At 44.6% G+C, this 21,215-nt stretch overlaps 1 protein-coding gene across 2 annotated transcripts in view; it reads right to left on the reverse strand.

Annotated features, from left to right (window-relative positions):
• Nucleotides 1-791: 791 nt before the first annotated feature.
• The window catches only part of hmmr (hyaluronan-mediated motility receptor (RHAMM)), a 59,543-nt gene continuing 39,119 nt past the window's right edge, over nucleotides 792-21,215 (reverse strand). For both annotated transcript variants that reach the window (XM_038796185.1, XM_038796184.1), the window contains 8 exons: nucleotides 18,712-18,926; nucleotides 17,221-17,337; nucleotides 16,504-16,662; nucleotides 15,630-15,770; nucleotides 14,282-14,384; nucleotides 13,409-13,585; nucleotides 10,182-10,350; nucleotides 792-2,213 (listed from right to left, as the gene is read on the reverse strand). In XM_038796185.1, coding sequence (XP_038652113.1) covers nucleotides 2,194-2,213; nucleotides 10,182-10,350; nucleotides 13,409-13,585; nucleotides 14,282-14,384; nucleotides 15,630-15,770; nucleotides 16,504-16,662; nucleotides 17,221-17,337; nucleotides 18,712-18,926 — 1,101 coding nt within the window. In that variant the 3' untranslated portion in view covers nucleotides 792-2,193. The remainder of the gene's footprint in view (nucleotides 2,214-10,181; nucleotides 10,351-13,408; nucleotides 13,586-14,281; nucleotides 14,385-15,629; nucleotides 15,771-16,503; nucleotides 16,663-17,220; nucleotides 17,338-18,711; nucleotides 18,927-21,215) is intronic.

Raw genomic sequence — 21,215 nt, forward strand, 5'->3', positions numbered from 1 at the left:
GATTTTAAGCATAGTGTTCAGCCAAGGTTCAGTTTTAAAATTTAGAAATAGCAATGAGTATATACATATATTTAATTTTTAAAAAGTGAAATCTTGGTCCATCACCAAACTTTATTCCTGGAGTAGGGGTGAAAACCACTACAGAGTGACAGATGAAAGCTCCATCAATGGAGCCAAGCTGTCAAAAGGATGATCTTCTGAGTTCCTGTCCCCTGCGTCATCAAGGGTAGCCGCAGGTCCTGGACTTATAACCAATTCTGTTGATGGCCCAATTTATCCCTTGGATTCTAGAACAGTACAGCACAGAACAGGCCCTTCGGCCCTCGATGTTGTGCCGAGCAATGATCACCCTACTCAAGCCCACGTATACCTATCCCAGTAACCCAACAACCCCCATTAACCTTATTATTTTTTAGGACACTAAGGGCAATTTAGCCTGGCTAATCCACCTAACCCTCACATCTTTGGACTGTGGGAGGAAACCGGAGCACCCGGAGAGGATGTGCAGACTCCACACAGTGACCCAGCCAGGAATCGAACCTGGGACTCTGGAGCTGTGAAGCATTTATGCTAACCACCATGCTACTGTGTTACCCGTTGAAAGAATTAGACACTGAAAGGATTGCAATTTCTCCGCTGTCCCCTTCTCTAACCATTCCTTTCACTTGTACTCCAATACAATGGTTGATCATCCAACTTTCCTAAATGCACCAAGACTTAGTTATAAGCCCAATACCCAGAAACAAAAGTAAAATTCCTAGATGTGAATAAAGTCAAATCACCATTAAAAAAAAACTTAAAACAGTGCATTTATTAATTACAAAATTTCGATGGCCATTATCAGAAAGTTACCGCTTAATCTGTGTAAAACTACGGCTCATCCTCTCCAGCAGGAAGTTTGACAGAACAGAGATTCCTCAAACTGAATAGAGTCCAACTTTATTCCCACGTCTAATATTTTATACATACATGAGCACCATTCTGACCATTCACTACCCAAAGACTATAGTTTAAAATGTTACATATATCACTTTAAATTGTTGCACCTTTTGATGTAATCAAAGTGCAAGCCCTGCAAGAAAAAATCCATATTAAGCAGCAAGGGTCAGGTAAAGGGTCAGGTCTTGTTCCTGTCATATTATAGAATGACCGAAGGACAGCTCCAAGCTACTATTAAACCAAGACCATCGACTGCACCCCACTAACAACTTGACTTCCAGAGTTAAAAAGCACATCGAAAGACTGAGAATTACACTTCAGAACAAACATTGCGTATCTGCAACAAGTCTCTCCGCCTCAGTGTATGCCCCAAAGCAGACTATTTATTGAAAGTTTGAATTTCACTTGAATAGATACTGTAGAAAGAATTGTAAAACCATGGCCCAGCATCTTCCTCCCAAAGGCTTGCTATTTGTTACTGACTTTTACCCATCACGCAGGACATCAATAAGCCAAGTTTGCGCTTGGACTTTGTCGATCCTCAGTCACTTAGCTTCCAACGGGTTAGCGAATACATTTAATTTGTCAATGGGACCTGTCGATGGTCCTAGGTTCAATCCAGTCTGAAACAATGATCCTGACTCCAACCCAACTTCTAATGTGTTTAATCACACATGGGGGGGAATAATGCACACAGTGCACATGATCCCAAAACATATTATGTGTTGTTTAGTAACAATACTATCCTTTGCAAAGGAACCATCTTATTTTAAGTGAAATCACCCATGTGTGAGGGCAGACAAAGTATAGGATTACAGTAATAGATTGAGATCAGTTGTTATCTGTTAACAGTGCTGCTGTTTGCACATGGCTTTTTTCTTTACAAATGGTTTGTGAAAGCAGAACTGTTGAATCTCCCAGATATTAACTGCCACCTGATCAGAAAATCCCACAATTTATTATTTACAATTCGTTTCACAAATAGGATTGCAAGGATAAAGGAACATTCATAAAATTAATTGACATAATCTGTAGAAGGATTTATTTACAAATACCTATTAAAACAAAAATAAAAGTCGCGGGAAACAACTCAATCAGTGGAGCAAGATGGTTTACAACGATCCATTTCTGTGGCGTGATGATTATCTCCACAACTCAAAGTGATTTGATCCAGAGTCACATCATCAGAATCTCATCCCACTCAAAATGCCTGGAGAGGTGGAATCAGACCTCAGGTCCGCAGAGCTCTGGAGCTTAAAGTAAGTTTGTGTTGCCTGTAAAAAAAAGATTCATACTGAAAATGTTGCAGCAAATATTGATCCATAAAAGTCTTATAACAAGTAGATGGGATTAATAAAATGTATTGGTGACAATTGTCCAGACCAGAAATTCCACATCATTTCATGAAGAATGAAATTCAACTAAAATTCAGAACTGTTGAAAATGCAATGCAATCCATCATTTGGATAGAAAACATTCAGCCATATATGAATTTTTATGGAAGGTACAAGTATATTAATGCCTATCTGCTCTCAGGCAACATGTTGCCCGGCACATGCGGTTAGCTTACACTGACTGCAAAGAACACAAATACTAGCACTAACATTAAGGGGAGTTTGACCACATCTCTTTCAAGTCAGAATTGTGGATCAAGGAATATCACAGAATCAGACACTAAATTGATCAGAAGACCATTAGACAGCATTGAGGTTAATCAGTAAAAAAGGTTATTGCTGCCTTCACTCAAACTCATTTCATTCATCAAACTCCACCTTATTCCCCCAGGAAGTGATAGTGTACAAATCAAACAGTAAAACAACAAGGATTATAAATACAGGGGGGGGGGGGGGGGGGGGGGGGGGGAGGGAGAGAGAGCAGAGGCTTGCCTGGAGGTTGGATGCAAGGCTGCTGGCGGACCCGAACGTTTGCACCAAAATCGGAAGGCTGATTGAGGACTATGCAGGGTTTAATAGGAATGGAGAAGTATCATCGTCAGTGGTCTGGGAAGCGTTGAAAGCAGTAATGAGGAGTGAGGTTATCTCGTTCAAGAGAGCGAGTGTGATAGAGTCCAGTATAGGAAAGGAGAGCTGGTGGTGGCGCTGGAGCAGGTGAATAAGGTGTGAGAAGAGTTTTATAAGAATCTGTACAAGTCGGAACCTTCGGAGGACGAGTCAGACATGAGGGAGTTGGGTGTGTCCCGAGGTGGGAGAGGAGGAGAGGGCAGGGTTGGAGGAGCCTGTCGTGGGTGGAAGTGCAGGTGGTGATAGAGAAGATGTAGACAGGTAAGGCAACGGGACCGATGGGCTTCCCAGTGGAGTTTTAAAAGAGGTTTCTGAATAAGTTGGCATCGCTGCTGGTGGAGATGTTCGAGGATGTGGTATCAGGGGGTACTGCTGGAGACTATGGAACTGGCATCCATTTCGCTGCTGCTGAAAAAGAATAAGGACCCAGTAGAACGTGGGTCACACAGGCCAATATTATTGAATGTGGATGCCAAGATTCTGACAAAGGTGGGAGGGGTCCCTCTCGAAGGTGATTGGGGACGAACAGACTGGGTTTGTGAAGGGCAGACAGTCTGATGGGCGGCATCGGTTGAATATGGTGCTTTCTCCAGTAGAAGGAGAGTTAGAGGTGGTGGTAGTGTTGGATGCAGGTGTAGTGTTGGATGTAGGTTGGATTGAAGGTGATTGGGGACGAGCAGGCTGGGTTTGTGAAGGGCTGACAGTCTGATGGGTGGCATCGGTTGAATATAATGCTTTCTCCAGTAGAAGGGGAGTTGGAGGTGGCGGCAGTGTTGGATGTAGAGAAGACGTTTGATCATGTGGGGTGGAGCAATTTGTTTGCGGTGTGAGTGAGATTGGGCGAAAGCGGTGTACAAGGTCCTGAGGAGGAGTGTGCTTACAAACGGGATGAATTCCTCTGCACTGGGAAATGAGGCAGGGATGGCTCTTGTTCCTGCCTCTGTTTTTGCTTGTTTATAGAGCCCTTGGTCATTGCGCTGAGGTGCTTGGATAAATGGAGGGGGCTAGTTGGGGGGGGGGGCTGGTGGTGTGCTTAGGATATTTGAGGCATTTTCAGGCTACAAGTTAAATTTGGAAAAAAGTCAGTGTTTTGTAGTACCTTCTCTGGGGGAAGAGAGTGGAGGTGGTTGGGCGAGTGGGGGGTTGCCATTTCAGATCACAACAACACACTTTAGGCATCTGGAATGCAGATGGCTCGTGACTGGAATTGGCTCCGTAAATGGAAGTTCACGAATTTGGTGGGCAGGGTTACGGTGGATTTGAGGTGGGATAGCCTTCCCCTATTGTTGGCACGCTGGGTGCAGACTGTGAAGATAATAATAATAATAATCTTTACTGTCAGAGTAGGCTTACATTAACACTGCAATGAAGTTAGTGAAAAGCTCCTAGTCGCCACATTCCAGCGCCTGTTCGGGTACACAGGGAGAATTCAGGATGTCCAAATTATCCAACAGCACGTCTTTCGGGACTGCTGCCGCAGTTTTTATTCTTGTTTCAGTGCCTGCTGGTCTTTTTGCCAAAATTTCTCATGGTGATGGAAAGGCTGAAATTTTTTTGTTAGTGTGGATAGGTAAGGTAGCAATGATTAGGAGGACAGTGCTCCAGAGAGGGTGACAGTTGGGGGGCTTGGCCCTTGCGAATATGTCATACTATTACCGGGCGGTGAACACCCAAGAAGGTGCAGGGCTGGAGCCGGGAGACAGACTTTGTGGGTGAAGATGGAGGCAGGTTTTGTAACAGCCAGGACTGCAGGCATGAGCAAAGGCACTGCTTCAGTTTGCCCCAGGGAGGTATTTGGGGAGTCCAGTGGCAGTGGCCACGTTGAAAATAGGCAGTTTCGGCAACACTGGGTGGGTTCGAAGTTGATGCCAATTAGGGGGAACCATGGGTTTGAGCCTGGGAGGATAGATGCAAGGTTTCGTGGATGGAAGGAAAGAGGGGTGGTGGAAATAAAGGATCTGTCCTAGAAGGACAGTTTGCGAGTCTGGAGAAGTTGGGGGCAAAGTTTGGGGTGTGGCGAGGAAAGGGTTTCAGGTACATATAGGTGCGGGAATTTGTGAAAAGGTCTGTCCCATCTTTTCAGTAGCACCGCCCTTCTGGTGGCTGGAGGGAGTGTTGGTGATGAGGTGATGAGGTTGGGCGACAAGGTCATCTTGGCGATTTATGGGAGGAATTGGGAGGATAGGGCGTATCTGGGAGGAGTTACGGCCAAGTGGCAAGAGGAGTTGGGGATGGCACTGGAGGGACTGCGGTGTGAGCTGCTGCAAAGGGTTAAAGCCTCAACCTAGTGTTCAACGCTGTGGTTGATATAGTTAAAGGTAGTGCACAGAGCACACCTGACAAAGTCAAAGATGAGTCAGTTGTTTAGGGATGGAAGATTTGTGAGCGGTGTGGGAGGAGTCCAGCCAATCACATACATATTGTTCTGGTTGCAGACGGGAGCGGGGACAGATGTTTTAGCCTTTGCCTCGTTGATCACTCACAGGCAGGTCCTGTTGGGATGGAGATCAGACTCTCCACCCTGTGCCTCAGTGTGGCTGGGGCAATTGAATAGAATTCATGTATTTGGAGAAGGTGAAATTTGCTCTAGGGGGCCGAACAAGGGATTCCACAAGAGGTGGGGTTTGTTTGCATTGCATTTTAGAGAGCTGGTTGCCACCAACTGCTAGGGTGGATGGGAAGGGGGCCTGGGGTTTTGTTTCATCTTTTGTGAATGTTATAAGCGTTATATGCTTAAATTGTTGAAATGTTAAAAACATTTAAAAAAAAAATATTTTTCAAAAAAAGAAAAGAAAAAAGGTATTTGGGAGTGCAGGTGGCCCGGTTTCATAAATTCAACTTTACAAGTCTGGTTCGCAAGGTTAAGGTGGATCTACTGAGGTTGGCTCGTCTTCCCCCGTCGTTGGCTGGTCAGGTGCAGACGGTGGAGATGCAGTTTTTGCCGCAGTTTTTATTTTAGTGCCTGTCGGTCTTTTTGTCAAAGTCATTCTTTAAGCAAGTGGATAGGTTGGTTTTGTCGTTTGTCTGGGCAGGTAAGGTGGCTAGGATTAGGAAGACAATACTTCAAAGAGGGCAGCGGTCGGTGGGAGTGGGCTGGGTGAGGATGGAGGTTGGGTCTTATAGAGGGTCGGGGTTGCAGGCGCTGGCACCGCTTCTATTACCTCAGGTAGGTTTTCAGGGAGTCCTGTGGTGGTGGCCACACTGAAATTATAGAGACAATTTCAGCAGCAATTTAGGTTAGGGCAGGGTCGAGGCCGATCAGAGGGAACCATGGATTTGAGCCTGGGAGGATGGATGCAAGGTTTCAGGGATGGGAGGAAAGAGAGTGATGGAGATGAAGGACTTCGGCGGGGCGGTTCGCAAGTTTGGGGGAGTTGGGGATGAAGTTTGGGTTCCCGTGTGTGGAGGGTTTTAGGTACATGCAGGAGCGGGTCTTTGCGAAAAAGGGCTTTTTGCCCTTTCCAGTAGCACCTGCCTCCTCATTGCTGGAGGGGGTGCTGTTGGTGATGGGGTTGGAGGGTGGGGTCGACTTGCGATTTGTGGGAGGATTTTGGGGGAAGATACTTCCAGGATACTACGAGGTCTGGATAGAGTGGGCGTGGAGAGGATGTTTCCACTTGTAGGTAAAAATAGAAGCAGGAGACACAATCTCAGACTAAAGGGACGATCCTTTAAAATATAAAAAAGGAGGAATTTCTTCAGCCAGATGGTGGTGAATCTGTGGAACTCTTTGCCGCAGAAGGCTGTGGAGGTCAAACCACTGAGTGTCTTTATGACAGAGATAGACAGTGATGTGTTGGGTAAACTGGGTCTATGTGGACTGCGTTTGATGCAGTGTAGAAAGAGACAGGCTTCCAACACTTGATGAGATGCAACACAATTTTATTTAACATCTAACTATATTACATGCTTAACTGTGGGTCGACACTATGCTGACTTGACTGGAGACCTGAGGCTAGCCTGACCAGACTAACTGACTACTACATGGTGTTTGCACTGGCTGCTGCTCACCAGCTCTGACTGTCTCAGAGGCTGGATCCCAAGAGAGCGGGAAAACTGGTGCACTCTGGCATTATAGTGGTCGTGTCCTGTCTGGTGATTGGCTGCTGTGTTCTGTGTGCTCACTGGTCATCTTGTGTGTCAATCACTGCCTGTCTGCACTCCATCATATACATGGATGTATATTATGACAGATAGGTTCTTGATTACGATGGGGATCAGGGTTATGGGGAGAAGGCAGGAGAATGGGGATGAGAAAATATCAGCCATGATTGAATGGCGGAGCAGATCCGATGGGCCGAGTGCCTAATTCTGCTCCCATGTCTTATGATAATGTGTCTCTGGAGGGGGTTACGGTCAAGTGGGAGGAGGAACTTGGGATGACGCTAGAGCAGGCGTGGCGTGAGGTGCTGCTGAGGGGAAATGCCTTAGGCTCGTGTGCAAGACTGGAGTTGATACAGTTAAACGTAGTAGACACGGCACACCTGGCGAAGTTGAGGATGAGTCGGCTGTTTGAAGGAGTAGAGGATATTTGTAGGAGGGGCCCAGCTCATCTTGTACACATGTTCTGGTCCTGACCGAAGTTGGAGAAATTGTGGAGGTTGTAGTTCAGCACCATGTCGGCGATCTTGCGTGTGGACTTGGAGCCTAGTCCCCTGGGGGGCATATTTGGGGTGTCAAGACCTGCTAGAGTTTCAGGTGGGAGCAGTTGTCTTAGCCTTCGCCTCGCTGAATGCTCGGAGGCGGGTTTTGTTAGGGTGGAGGTCAGCTTCTAAATTCACTTGCTTTTCAGTGGTAGCGGCCTCTGGATTTTCGGTGAGAGCAGGGGCCTGTCGGAAAGGTGAGTACCTGTATGTTAGTTGGGTGGTTGCTAAACCCGAGACACTACACTTGTAGTGTCCCCCACCCTTCCACCTCCTCTAACCTAAGGGGTTGACAATGCTCCTCCTGCAGAATCTTTGAGGTGAGGGACGCCGTCAGTGTCCCTGCTGATTTCATCTGTGGGAAGTGCACCCAACTTCAGCTCCTCAAAAACCGTGTTAGGGAACTGGAGCTGGATGAACTTCGGATCATTCGGGAGGCAGAGGTGGTCATAGATAGAAGCTTCAGGGAGGTAGTTACACCTAAGAATAAAGATAGATGGGCGACGGTCAGAGGGGCTGGGGGGAAGCAGTCAGTTCAGGGATCCCCTGTGGTCATTCCCCTTAGTAACAGGGATAGCACTTTGGATACTGGGGGGGGGGGGGGAAAGAGACTTACCAGGGGTCAGCCATGGGGTACAGGTCTCTGGCACAGAGTCGGTCCATGTTGCTCAGAAGGGAAGGGGGGAGAGGAGAAGAACATTAGTCATTGGAGACTCCATAGTTAGGGGATAGATAGGAGATTCTGTGGTAACAAGAGAGACTCGCGATTGGTGTGTTGCCTCCCAGATGCCAGGGTCCGTGATGTCTCGGATGGTGTTTTCGGGATCCTTAAGGTGGAGGGGGAGCAGCCCCAAGTCATGGTCCACATAGGCACCAACGACATAGGCAGGAAAAAAGATAGCGATGTAAGGCAGGAATTCAGGGAGCTAGGATGGAAAATTAGATCCAGGACAAACAGAGTTATTATCTCTGGGTTGTTACCCGTGCCACATGCTAGCGAGTCGAGGAATAGGGAGAGAGACCAGTTGAACACGTGGCTGCAGGGATAGTGCAGGAGGGAGGGTTTCAGATTCCTGGACAATTGGGGCTCATTCTGGGGTAGGTGGGACCTCTACAGACGGGATGGTTTATACCTGGACCAGAGGGGTACTAATATCCTGGGGGGGGGGGGGGGGGGGAAGAAGAGAGAGAGAGCAGAGTTTGCTAATGCTCTTTAGGAGGGTTTAAACTAGTTCAGCACTTGCTTAGCAATAACCAGCTCCTTGAAGCACAGTTTGGGTTCCGCCAGGGCCACTCAGCTCCTGACCTCATTGTATCCGTGGCACAAATATGAACAAAATGCTGAACTCCAGAGGCGAGGTAAAAATGACTTCTCTTCAAATCAAGGCAGCATGTGGTTGATTGTAGCATCAAAGAGCCAGAGTAAAACTGGAGTCACTGGGAATCAGGGTAAAATTCCATTGGTTGGATTCAGACCAAATCCTAAGGAAAATGGTTGTGGAGGTCAATCATTGGAGTTCCAGGGCATCACTGCACAAGCCCCTCAGGGTAGTGTCCAATGCCCAACCTGCTTCATTAATGAACTTTGGTCCATAATAATGCCAAATGTGGGGATGTTAGCTGATGAGTGCACAATGTTCAGCCCCATTCACGACTCCTCAGATACTGAAGCAGTCCATGATGTCCAAATGCAGGAAGACTGGACAATATCCAGGCTTCAGCTGACAAGTGGCAAGTAACATTCATGCCACAGTGCCAAGCAATAACCATCTCCAACAAAGGGAATCTAACCATTGTCCTTGACATTCAATTATCTGACTGGATCAGTCATACAAATACTGTGGCTACAGAAGCAGGTAGGCTAGGAACCTTGCAGCGAATAATTCACCTCTTGACTCTCCAAAGCCTGTCCACTATCCACAAAGCACACTTGCCTGGATAAGTGCTGCTCCAATAACACAAGTAGCTTGACACCATCCAGGACAGCCAGCTTGATTGCCACCACAACTGCAAACATTTACTCCCTCCACCACTGAAGCACACAATTACAGCCCTGTGTACCATCAACAATATACCAGACAGGAGCTAACCACAGCCCCTTCAACATCACCTTCCAAACCTCCAACTACTACCATTTAGGTATAGGGACACCACCACCTGCCGCGCCTCTCCAAGCAACTCACCATCCTGACTTGGACTATATTGCTGTTCCTTCAATGTTGCTGGGTTAAAATCACGGAACTTCCTTCCTAACAGCACTGTAGGTGTGCCTACACCACACGAGACTGCAGTGGTTCAAGAAGGCAGCTCACCACACCTTCTCAAGGGCAATTAGGGATAGGCAATAAGTGCTGGCCGAGCCCATGCCCACCTCCCATGAAAAAAAACAATCTTAGCCAATGATCTGCAAGATTTCTGGTCAAGGCCGCCTCTCGATACCTAGAATTAATATTAGTCAGCTCTCAGTACTGAGTGCCAATGCAATGAATAAAGCTATAGGCCTAATTAGGTATCTATAATTGCCTCATATTTGAACGTCCCATAATCCAGCAAAGCAATAAAATTTAACCAAGTTTACCTTCTCTCAATGGTGTTGTGGGAATGGGAGCAATATTCTCTTTCACAGAGTGTTTGAAAGCTTTAGCAGGATCAAAGCGCTTGATGCCTTGAACTTTGCAACGCTGCTCTTGATATTTCTGCTCAGTTAGCTTCTCCTTGGATAGCTGGGCTCGTAGTTTTGTCAGCTCCTACAAGGTAGAACAGTCAGATCAAACATTTCCTTGCCATGGTTACATCTCCATACTGCTCAATTACAAAAATATTGATTCATACAAAATTCAAGTCAAAACCCAAAATACCATTCCACAAAGCAAACAATGTGGAAAACTGAGATAAAAACAGGAAATGCTTAATAAACTCAGCAAATCTAGCAACATCTGAGTAGAGAAATAGAGTTTGTTTAGTGTTTAAATGACTCCTACAGAACTGAAGACTATTAGAAAATGTACAGAATTATAGAGTTGGAAAGGGGTAGAGGAGGGGAGGCAGAACAGAAGACCAGGGGCAAAGGAGATATTGACAAATTTGTCATTGACCCAAGACAAAGCGAGTGTGTGTGTATTAATGGGGCCATTAAGGGATGAAGAGTGCCAATTGTGGCAAAAGGTGAGGCAGCTGAATTGTGTTAAATGGGAGAAACTGAACACCCCACAGATGGCCAGGTTGGGGAGGCGGTGGGGCAGTGCCGGGCCAGGCCCAGGGGCTGGAAGCTAATGGACAAACTACAAAAGCGGTGGGAGATTTAAAATAGAGGAGAAAGTTTGCGGTCTAAAGTTGTTGAACTCAATGATGAGTCCAGAAGGCAGTAATATGCCTAATCGGAAGATAAGGTGTTGTTCTTCCAGTTTGTGTCGGGCATCACTGGAACACGGCAGCAGGTCTAGGACATGAGGGCAAAATGCTGAGTTGAAATGGCAAGTGACAGGAGGGTTGCTGGTCATGGTTGCAGATGGAGTGAAGGTGTTCTACAAAGTTTTTTTTATTGAAAACTCAATAAAAAAACATTTCCAAAATAAACTCTGGAAATCAAACAGCAAAAAGGATCACAGCTGAAAATAACTGAAATCTCCCCACCAAACCACAGAACACCTGAATTGAATAATCAACTGTTTAACTTCGGAAATCATCTCTATTGGAATCAATCTGTAATGGCTACAATGCTCACCACCTGCTCCTCGCAACTCAAGGACTGTTCCATCTAACTGGTTATATATATTTACTTCATAAAATTCTTATTTCTAATCCGTATGAATATAGATGCACGTGTTTTACTATTTCTCTGTAATTATTAGCAGTTAATAAACTTTTTAAAAATTAGTTCCCAATTCTTTTTTTTCCAATTAAGGGAGAATTAATGGTCAATTCACCTACCCTGCACATCTTTTTGGGTTGTGGTGTTGAAACCCACGTAAACATGGGGAGAATGTGCAAATTCCACACGGACAGCGACCCGGGGCTGCGATCAAACCCAGGTCCTCAGTGCCGTGAGGCAGCAGTGCTAACCATTGCGCCACCATGCTGAGCAGTTAATAAACTTACTGTTTCTTAATTCAAGGAAGCCTGGTTCAATTGGCGCCTTTTAAAATGTAACTGTTGGATGCGAACAAGGTATCCAAGGGAAAGGGAACCGTTCTAGATTAAACCTTTGTGGCTACCAGCAGAGAGTGTATTGAATAAAAACCGAGGCAGTCATCCCTGCTCACCTGGGTTTGTGACACTTTTGGGGGCATCCCAGTCGGACGGTGACAAATAAAGGGGTCTCACCAGGATTAACAACTTTTTGTACAAAACAAAGATGAAAGTGAACATGCACAGAAACTATTATTATGGGCCAGGGTTTAGAGAACACCAAAGTATATCACCGAGTTCACCTGACCCACAACTTTGAATAGATTTTGGTTATGGGGAGCACAAGGGCCCACTTTACCGGTGTGATGCAACAGAGATCTAAAGTACTTTTAAACAAAAACAATGTTTATTCTATGAATCCAGATAACATTTTTATAAACACACAGTAAACATCTCATCAACTACCAACACTGATAATCCCCATAGATACTCTATAGGTAACCCTTAATAACTTTCCTAACAACATCCATGAGTCAAAACCCTTTTAACAAAGACAGTAGGGTTGCATTCCTTACAGAATCAGGTATTACTTTGAAACTATCAAGTGATCTGGAGACATTCTTTAGTAGAGAGAACACGAACACCTTTGGTTTGAATGCAGCTCCCCAAATGAAAATGAAACTAACTCAGGTTCGATTCCCGGCTGGGTCACTGTCTGTGTGGAGTCTGCACGTCCTCCCCGTGTGTGCGTGGGTTTCCTCCGGGTGCTCCGGTTTCCTCCCACAGTCTAAAGATGTGCGGGTTAGGTGGATTGGCCATGCTAAAATTGCCCGTAGTGTCCTAAAAAGTAAGGTGGGGGGGGGGGGGGGGGGGTTGTTGGGTTACGAGTATAGGGTGGATACGTGGGTTTGAGTAGGGTGATCATTGCTCGGCACAACTCCCCCTTTCTTTCAGATCCGCCTACCCTTCTTGCTATCTAGCATGTCTATTTTGTCTATTGGATCAAACCAGGTCATTTAGAACTTCTCGGTCAGTTGTCAGTCAATTGTCTGTGCAGAAGTCCCTAACTGCCAGTGCGCCCACCCCACCCCGCCCTTCTCCATCTTTTGAAGGTGGTGTCCATTTTGGCTGGCATGAGCCAGTGGTTGTTGCAGATGGGGCCTTGATGGACATTCGGTTAGATCAAAATGCGGTCTTAGTTGATTCTGGTGTAGGCCTCAAATGAGTCAATGACCTTTTCTGGCTCCGCTACTAATTTGCCTCTGCCCTCTCTAATCTTTGCTATTGTGATGGGCAATTTCAGCCAACTCAGTATAGCAACTTGTATTATGCAGAACATGTAGAGCAGTTTTAACCCAGAACATATTGAACCCAGCTATATATCAATACTCTCTAGTATAATTTAAGATGCAGCAGGAAATTAGAAGCAGCTTCGGACCAGGTAGACAGACATCACAAGAGAATAAAAAACGTATTGCGTGTCTGCCGTCAAAGGCTGATGGCCAGAGGGGGGGGGTTAGTATTTGATTTGATGAAAGTTTTATCGTGTGTATATATTTGGCAATATATGTTTATATTTGATACTCAATAAAATGTTTACTAAAGAACTTCAGGGCTGGTTACTTTGACACTTTACGCTTGAGCAATTCTGGTCACTGACCTAGTCAGGCTGCTTACCTGCTTCAGTTCCACATTTTCCTGCTTCAGTTTCATTACGTGCTTAATCTTCTGCTTCTGGTTTTGGTGCCCAAGCAGTTTGATGTAAGCTTCACTCAGTTTATTCAGCTCTTCCTGGGTAGCTCCATGTTCATTGAGGAGGCAATTCTTTTCCTTTTCAAATGAGTCAAGTTGCTCCTATTCACACAAAATACAGATCAAGTCTACCAACAACTTCATATCTGGCAAACTGACAATCTTAAATCCAAGCAAAGGAGCAGCAAATCCACCACAGACTAATTAACAAACCTCAAGATATGCAAGAAGAAAAAACACTTGGTAGAGCTCAGCTTGCTGGAACCCCAAAGCAAGTTGTTTGGAATGAAACCACAAATGCCTATTTAGATCTCTCAGATGAACGGTAGCAGGGACCAGGCATTTACCAACAGGGAAATAGCATGTTTCCAGTCACCCATAGCATAGTTCATCCTTTGATCATTCTCAAATAAAAGTTTCCTGATGGGAGCCAGTGCCCCATTTACATTTACCAGGTTGAAGTAGAAGGAACTGCTGTTTCTACACCCAATGTTAAAACATATTGAGATGGGCTTTTTGCAGACCCTTCAGTGTTAGCGAGCAGACATCAGGAGCCCAGAACCCGACAAGTTAGAGCTGCAGCTAAAGGACCTGTACAATGCTTGAAATAAACCCATGAATTGCTCATGCACATGAGCCTTCAATGGAGTGTGTCTGCAAACAGGAACATGTATTTCTAGCACCATTAACAGGATAAACATCTCAAAAGTGCTTCCCAGTGGCATTAATCTTTCCTTATTCTAACCAGAAAATATGAACTTGAAAGCACAGAGGTTAATGTTGGAGGAGAGGTCATACCTGGAAAGGTTTAACTTTGTTGTGTAATCCTTCATAAAGCACCTGCCATTTCTGTATTTCAGCTTTTAGCTCTGTAACCAGATTCTCACCCAAAGCAGCACGACTGCAAGAGAAACAAGAATTTAAACAGGAAATCAAACTTGTATTCTCAGCCAACCTTCTCAATTGCATCAAAGGAGACCAATTACTTAGAGGAAGTATGACTTGGAAAATAGAATACCACAATATCCCTCAAAAGGAATACAACACTGTCCATTTACACGGTGAATTAGAGAAACTTCTGAAGCCTTTCGCAGAGGCCGAATGAGGTAGAAACTGACACCAAGTCAAATGCTTGCACAGATGTATCACTTTTAAATACTTTGTTTAGTGTGGTGTACATCAAATCATTGCAAAGTCTGTAAGCAACATAGAGACACAGCAGGCAAGGATTGAAATTCAATTTCCTCAATTATAACTCAGCAGTCTCAGTTGGGAAGTTGCAAATATGGAAGTTTGATGATTCTGGAGCAAAAGAAATATAGGGAGTCCAAGTTAGGCACTATTCAAAATTGGTCGCTGATTCCACTGGTTAGAGCATTTAAGTTAGGAACCATCCAAACTATTTGGGTGTCTTTTGCCCATAATACTGGTTTCTGAACTTCTATTCTTGAATACTGATTAATAAGCAGTTATGACTCATAACATTCCTGAAATGCTGAGCTATGTTCAGGCCCCACGTCATTCTAGTCAATTTAGTACAAAGTCTTACAGCAAAGCATCTTCACATTTTCTCACAAAATAACATTTATCCAAGGGCAGCCCGGTGGTGCAGGGAGTAGCACTGCTGCCTCACGGCGCCGAGGCACCAGGTTCGATCCTGGCTCTGGGTCCTTGTGGAGTTTGCACATTCTCCCAGTATTTGCGTGGGTTTCTCTCTCTTCCCCCCCCCCCCAACCCAAAGATGTGCAGGGCAGGTGGATTGGCCATGCTAAATTGCCCCTTACTTGGAAAAAAGAATTGGGTACTCTAAATTAATTATTTTTAAATAAAATTTATCTGCTAAATTCCTATTTACACAGGGGCACTCCAGAGCAGTCTGAGCATATTCTTTTTAACCCTGGAATCTTGCACTACACAAATTCCCTCTTCATTCAGGCTCCCTTAATTTTAAAAAAAATCTCCTAGTGAGCAAGTGGAATAACCCAACTCCCAATTACAATGGTCAAACTTGGACAATATGAAGAGACGCAATAAATCATTAATATCACAATCTCAAAATTGACTGCAGATACAGTCCACCAGTTACTTTGAAACCTTAGGAGGCTCAACCATACACTGAAAAACCAATTGAACATTAGGTTTGTACCTTTGTTTTTCCACCTCCTGACAGGTCTTGCTCTCTTCCAATAGTGCTTGAAGTTCGGTTATTCTCAGGCGACAAGCTTCATCCAACTTTCTAACTTCAGCTTCCTTCTGAGCTAGCTTTGTCTGTGCTTCTAGCAGCATTCTTTGTGGAAGGAGAATAGAAAAAGGAATTTAATGTGCATTGACGCTTTAAGTTAAGTCTGCACTGACCCAGGAGGACCTCCTAATACTGGAAAATGGACTTTTAGCTCTTTAAAGCAGATGAAATGGAAAGTCTTTGCTTGGGAATAGATTACAGGTTTTACATGCCAACTTTTAAATTAATTCTTTAGTATTACATTAGTTTAGCAAAACAATTCACAATTTGGAGCTTACTAAACAGCAAACTGCATTCACCATAAATAATCAAAAAACAGTTTTGATGAAGTTGAGTCAGCGCTTAATTCCAGATTTACATGACAATTTACCTGGTGTAAATGAACAGCTATATTACTGATCCAAGTACTTAGACAAAGAACAAACGCTTACCAATATATACATATAACCTTGACAAACTATTTGTTTTTTTTGGACGCATAGGTACAAAATTTAAAAAAAAGAGGATGGAGGTGGGATGCACATGGCAATATTTCTTGGATAATATCCACTCAAGTTGCACTGCCATAAACGTTACACTAGACTCAGTGGGAATGTGTAAAAACTAGACGGTTATAGGTGGGCCCATTACATAAATATCTAATAATATAACTTATTGTCACAAGTAGGCTTCAATGAAGTTACTGTGAAAAGCCCCTAGTGCACGACATGTTAAATTCCGAGCAATTTCATCAATGGAAACTGAATAGAGACTATGTTGGCAATATTGAACAGTATACCTTGCATATTCTTCTTTTACTTTTTCTTTAGATAGCTGAATCTCTGCTAACTGCTGCTGTTTGTCCTTGGTTTGATCTTGTAATAGTGCAACTTCCTTCACCAGTGCAGTGTTGCTCTGCTGGAGACATCCCACCTTTGCAGTTACAGACAGCTTGTAGCTAAACAAATGTTACAGAAGTTAGTATTCCTCAGCAGTGTTTGGAAAAGGTAGTTTTAAGGGATTTATATTTGTTTGGGTAAACCTTAAAAACACAATACAATCTTAAGGGGGTTTAATTTAATGTTTGTTCCTGGAAGGGACCTATAGTTAGATTTGTGCTGGACAAAAGGTGTTTGTAGTTGGCTTCAATTCCAATTGGAATTCTGTTGTGTTTAGAGGGGGTCATGCTGTGCAAAAATAAATAGACGGTATTGCTTAGCAACAGGAGGTGATACACCAGAGAGCGAGCGCGCACAAAAAAAGGAAGAGAGTGAGAAAAGGGGGAAAAAGAAAGAGAGAGAGAGAGAGATTGATTTCTTTTGTGCTTAGTTTTTATTGACAACCGCAGCAGTTGGAGGCAGGAAAGGCAACTCTCATATCTGTTTGGAGCAGGAACTTATTGTGGTAATGAATTCTATAGGCTCATTGGGTGAAGAAATGTCTCATCTCTACTCAAAATGGTTTACCCTGAATCCTGCCCTCTGTGCATAATATGGTTGTGTACGTACTCCTATACCTTGCAAATTCTGCTTCAGTGTCTCCGAGCTGTCTCAGTGATTTACTCTGCTCCTCGCGTAGCTGACTGATAATTTTGCTGTGATTTTCATTCATCATCTCCAATTCTGCATTCTTCCTATTTAGAGAGAAAAAGTCAAACTCGTCACTTAACTCTGAATAATCCAATAGAGCTTATGCCAACGGAATTTTTTACTGTATTCAAACTCCAACCAGGGGAAACTAGAGCAGTTTGGATACTAAACGGTTAGAATGTTTTAATGCCGGCGACAAACTGTCAAGTGCTCACTGTAGGTATTTTAACTTTGAAACCACAAAGGCAACCCTATCATCATGACAACCGTGCAATATAAAGTTTGGGGAAACATTTGATCTGCATCATTTCGGATACATAGATGAAACGAAACCTAAACCATTCCTTCTTTCATTCCTTAACTGGCAACTTTGAAAGGTAGAGTAAAGCTTGTACAAACAGCTACCCCTAAATGGCATTTTCTACCAAGCGACCTACATTGTAATTGATACAAACTGCATCTTGAAACCACAGACTTTCACAAATGATAATTTTTTTATAAAATGTAAACTGATGGTTTAATATTGGACATGTAGTTGAGTGCAAAAGCAATTTTAAAAAACCAGCTTGTCATGAATTTCACTTTTCCAACATGCATAGCATCAAAAGATAAACTCAGAAACCAAATGCTTGCACTGCTGCATCACAGGATTTTCTCACTAAAATAAAGAGCCTGAGACAGGACAACAGATGGGGTGAAGTAACAAACATAAATATGGAGATGATACACGGTGTGAACAGATGGAGGGAATAGCTTCCCTTTATCCAACTCATGGATGGTCCCTGATTCTCAAAACCATTTCAGCAGCTGGTGTAAAGCTAAAGATTCTGAACTTCAGGGAAGCAACTTTTGAGAGATAAATTGAATATTTCTAGAAAAGTCACATGCTGTCACGTTAGATATCACGTGTTCAGAATATATCTCGCGGACAAACATCCAGGAATGCCTCCGACCAGAGTCGGCAAATCAACTCCACCAGTCTGTCTGGTATTTCTGTGTTAACAGCTTCATCCAACTCCCCATCACTTAAAACATTAGCATTTGCAGCAGTACATTAAACACCCCAATTCAGATCAGTCTTAGGTACTTCAGCCCTACAATGGCAACCTTACCTTGTGCAGGCTGTCAAAGTAGCAGATACTATGATCAGGATCAATCCCCACAATGGAAAAAAGACCCCACACCCACACAGAAAATTAACTGAAATCACATTCAGTTGACAAAGTGATTAATTAGGACAAATATGGAACACTATATGAGAGATACAGCCAATCTCAGAATATTTGTTTCATCGGTTTTCAAACAATGAAACAACTAAGAGATGAAATTCTTTAAGGGTTGCTAATTTCCAGGTTTCACTATGCACCCAACATTTCCCCCTCAATCACTGGAGAATGAGATAACATAAGTAGACTGACTCAGCCAGCTCTCCCTGCAGCCCAGCAAGCTCTCGCGCTCTCAGTTCATTTTCCTTCTCCAGCTGTTTGGCCAACTCCTCAGCCTCCACCTCTTTCAGCTGTAACTGTTCCAGCTCATCGAGAGCCCCCTCCAGCTCCTCCTCCAACAGAAGCTTTTCCTTGGTCATTTCTTCTTGGAAGGCATCAAGCTCCTTGCGTAAAGAGTCAGACAGTTCCTGCAGAACAAAGGACAAAAGTCAGATCCATTTTTAAACACAAAGCAAATCGTAAACTAGACAGTCATAATTAACTAATTGAAACGGTTATATCATATTTCCCTGCTATTTTGAGCAGTTGCTTCATGTTGCACATACTGTCCAAATCTAGAAGATTTGATCTAGGATTGTGCAGCCACAGCCTGTCAGGTATAAATTTCACAGCACTGTGTAAATTGAACTACTTTTCTTCAAGGCACTGTTAGCTGCAGTTATGCCATGCCACCCTGTCACCATCATCATCTAGAGCTAACCGTTGCAAGATCAGTACCATTAAACACTCTGCCACACAAAGCCAATATCCTGGCATTCGGGAAGAAACTGGAGGAGGCTCGTCCAGAGGATAAACAGATAAGGGCCTAGTGGGTAGAACAGCCTACTTCTACGCTAGAAAAACTTTGTAATGCTACTTCATCCTAATGGTGATAACATCTTCCTATTCTGCCTAAAAGGTGACGGTTCTGGGCCAAAGCTAATTATTGCTTTGTGCTGCAGGTTCACATCTGGTGGGATATATGCTAGCAGCATCCAACCTACCAGTCACAAGTTAATGCTATCTGATCCTGTCCTCCCTCAATGCTGACATGAATTCAATGCCTACTGGATAGTGATTAAGAACAGGAATATTATCGCTTCTAGGCCTTTTGGCTAAGATCTGGTATGTCTCTCTTGTGGGGACCATGAATTGGATTCAATTTGAATTTGAATTGGTTTTTGGAGCAGGCAAGGAGCTGGATTAGGGATTCGCCCCTGACCACACTTGAACCCTGGCTTTGTAACTCAGAAAAAGAACAAGAATATTTTTCCCTCCCCTGCCTGGGGCAAGACGACTTTTGTGTCCCAAACACTGCCTTGACTCAGGATAGACTGGGTAAGCGAACGTGGTGTGGGCCCCGAAGGTCAGCCAGTTGGGGAACTTGAGTCCCGGGGAAAAATGTTTGAAAAACACTGGTCCAGATTACAGGCACAGGCTCAATATGCTAGACCAGGGCTGTAACTCATGGTCTCTGAGCCAATATGTTACCAACTGAGGCATAAATGACAATTTAAAAAACAACAATAATGCCATACTCAAAGTGGACTATAAAGTTACAAGACAATGTATATTTTCCAATGTGCACAGTAATAACAATAGACCATACTAAGTGGATCCAAATTAAAAGCAAAAAATTCCTGTGACTTAGCAACTAAGGTAATGAGAAAATCACACTTGCAAGTCAAAAAATCTACAGCAAGACCCAAAAGATAATTCAAAATTTATATTCTGAAACAATTGCTGGGAAACAAATATTTTTCTTCAGCTGCACTTTTAAACCATTGTTCATTTTAGACATATGGAGCGGGCCGGAGAATCCCTGCGACCGGGCCACGCCGCCGGCACGTGACTCTCACGGCCAGAGCGCCGATTCTCGGCCCGTAATGGGCCGAGCGGCTGCAGTTAAAACGCTGAGTCCCGACAGTGCCATCCACACCTTCTCGCAGCCAGCGGGAACTCTGCGTGTAAGGGTCGGGTGGCGGTCTTCGGAGGGGGGGGGGGGGGGGGGGGGGGGGGTGGCTTCCGATGCAGCCTGGCCTCTTTTCCTACGCGCCGGCCCCTGTACCCCTGCCATGTGCACGGTGGCACCGGCGCCATTGCGCATGCACAGATCCTGCAGTGCCCAGTTCGCGCCGGAATCGGCAGATGGAGCGACATGAACCGAACCGAGCTGGCCCCCTGTAAGGGCCAGAATTACTCCTGGCAGCGGCCCGTTCACGCCGTCGTAGAACGTGACGCCGTGGACGCTCTGCCGCAGGACGGGAGAATCCGCCCATGAAATCTCCAGTGCTAATCAGGTGAACAGCAATCATTTTTTTCTATTTTATCATGGGATGTCAGCATCACTGGCAGGACCAGCATTTATTATCCTTCCCCAATTATAATTGAAAAGGCTGGTAGCTAATGGGTGGCACAGTAGTTAGCACTGCTGCATCACAGCGCCAGGAACCCAGGTTTGATTCCGGCCTTGGGTTACCGACCGGCTGTGTGAAGTTTGTACATTTGCCCTGTGTCTGCATGCTCTGGGTGCTTCCCACAGTCCAAAGATGTGGTGGGTTAGCCCTCACCAATGTGCGGAGTTACAGGGATCGGGCGGGGGAGTGGGCAGAGGTAGAATGCTCTTTTGGAGGGTCGTTGCAGACTCTATGGGCTGAATGGCCTCCTTCTGCACGATAGGGATGCTATGGATGTGGTGCAGGTACACATGAGAAAGA

Source organism: Scyliorhinus canicula, chromosome 4, assembly GCF_902713615.1.
Source record: "Scyliorhinus canicula chromosome 4, sScyCan1.1, whole genome shotgun sequence".
In the NCBI taxonomy this organism is placed as follows: domain Eukaryota; kingdom Metazoa; phylum Chordata; class Chondrichthyes; order Carcharhiniformes; family Scyliorhinidae; genus Scyliorhinus; species Scyliorhinus canicula.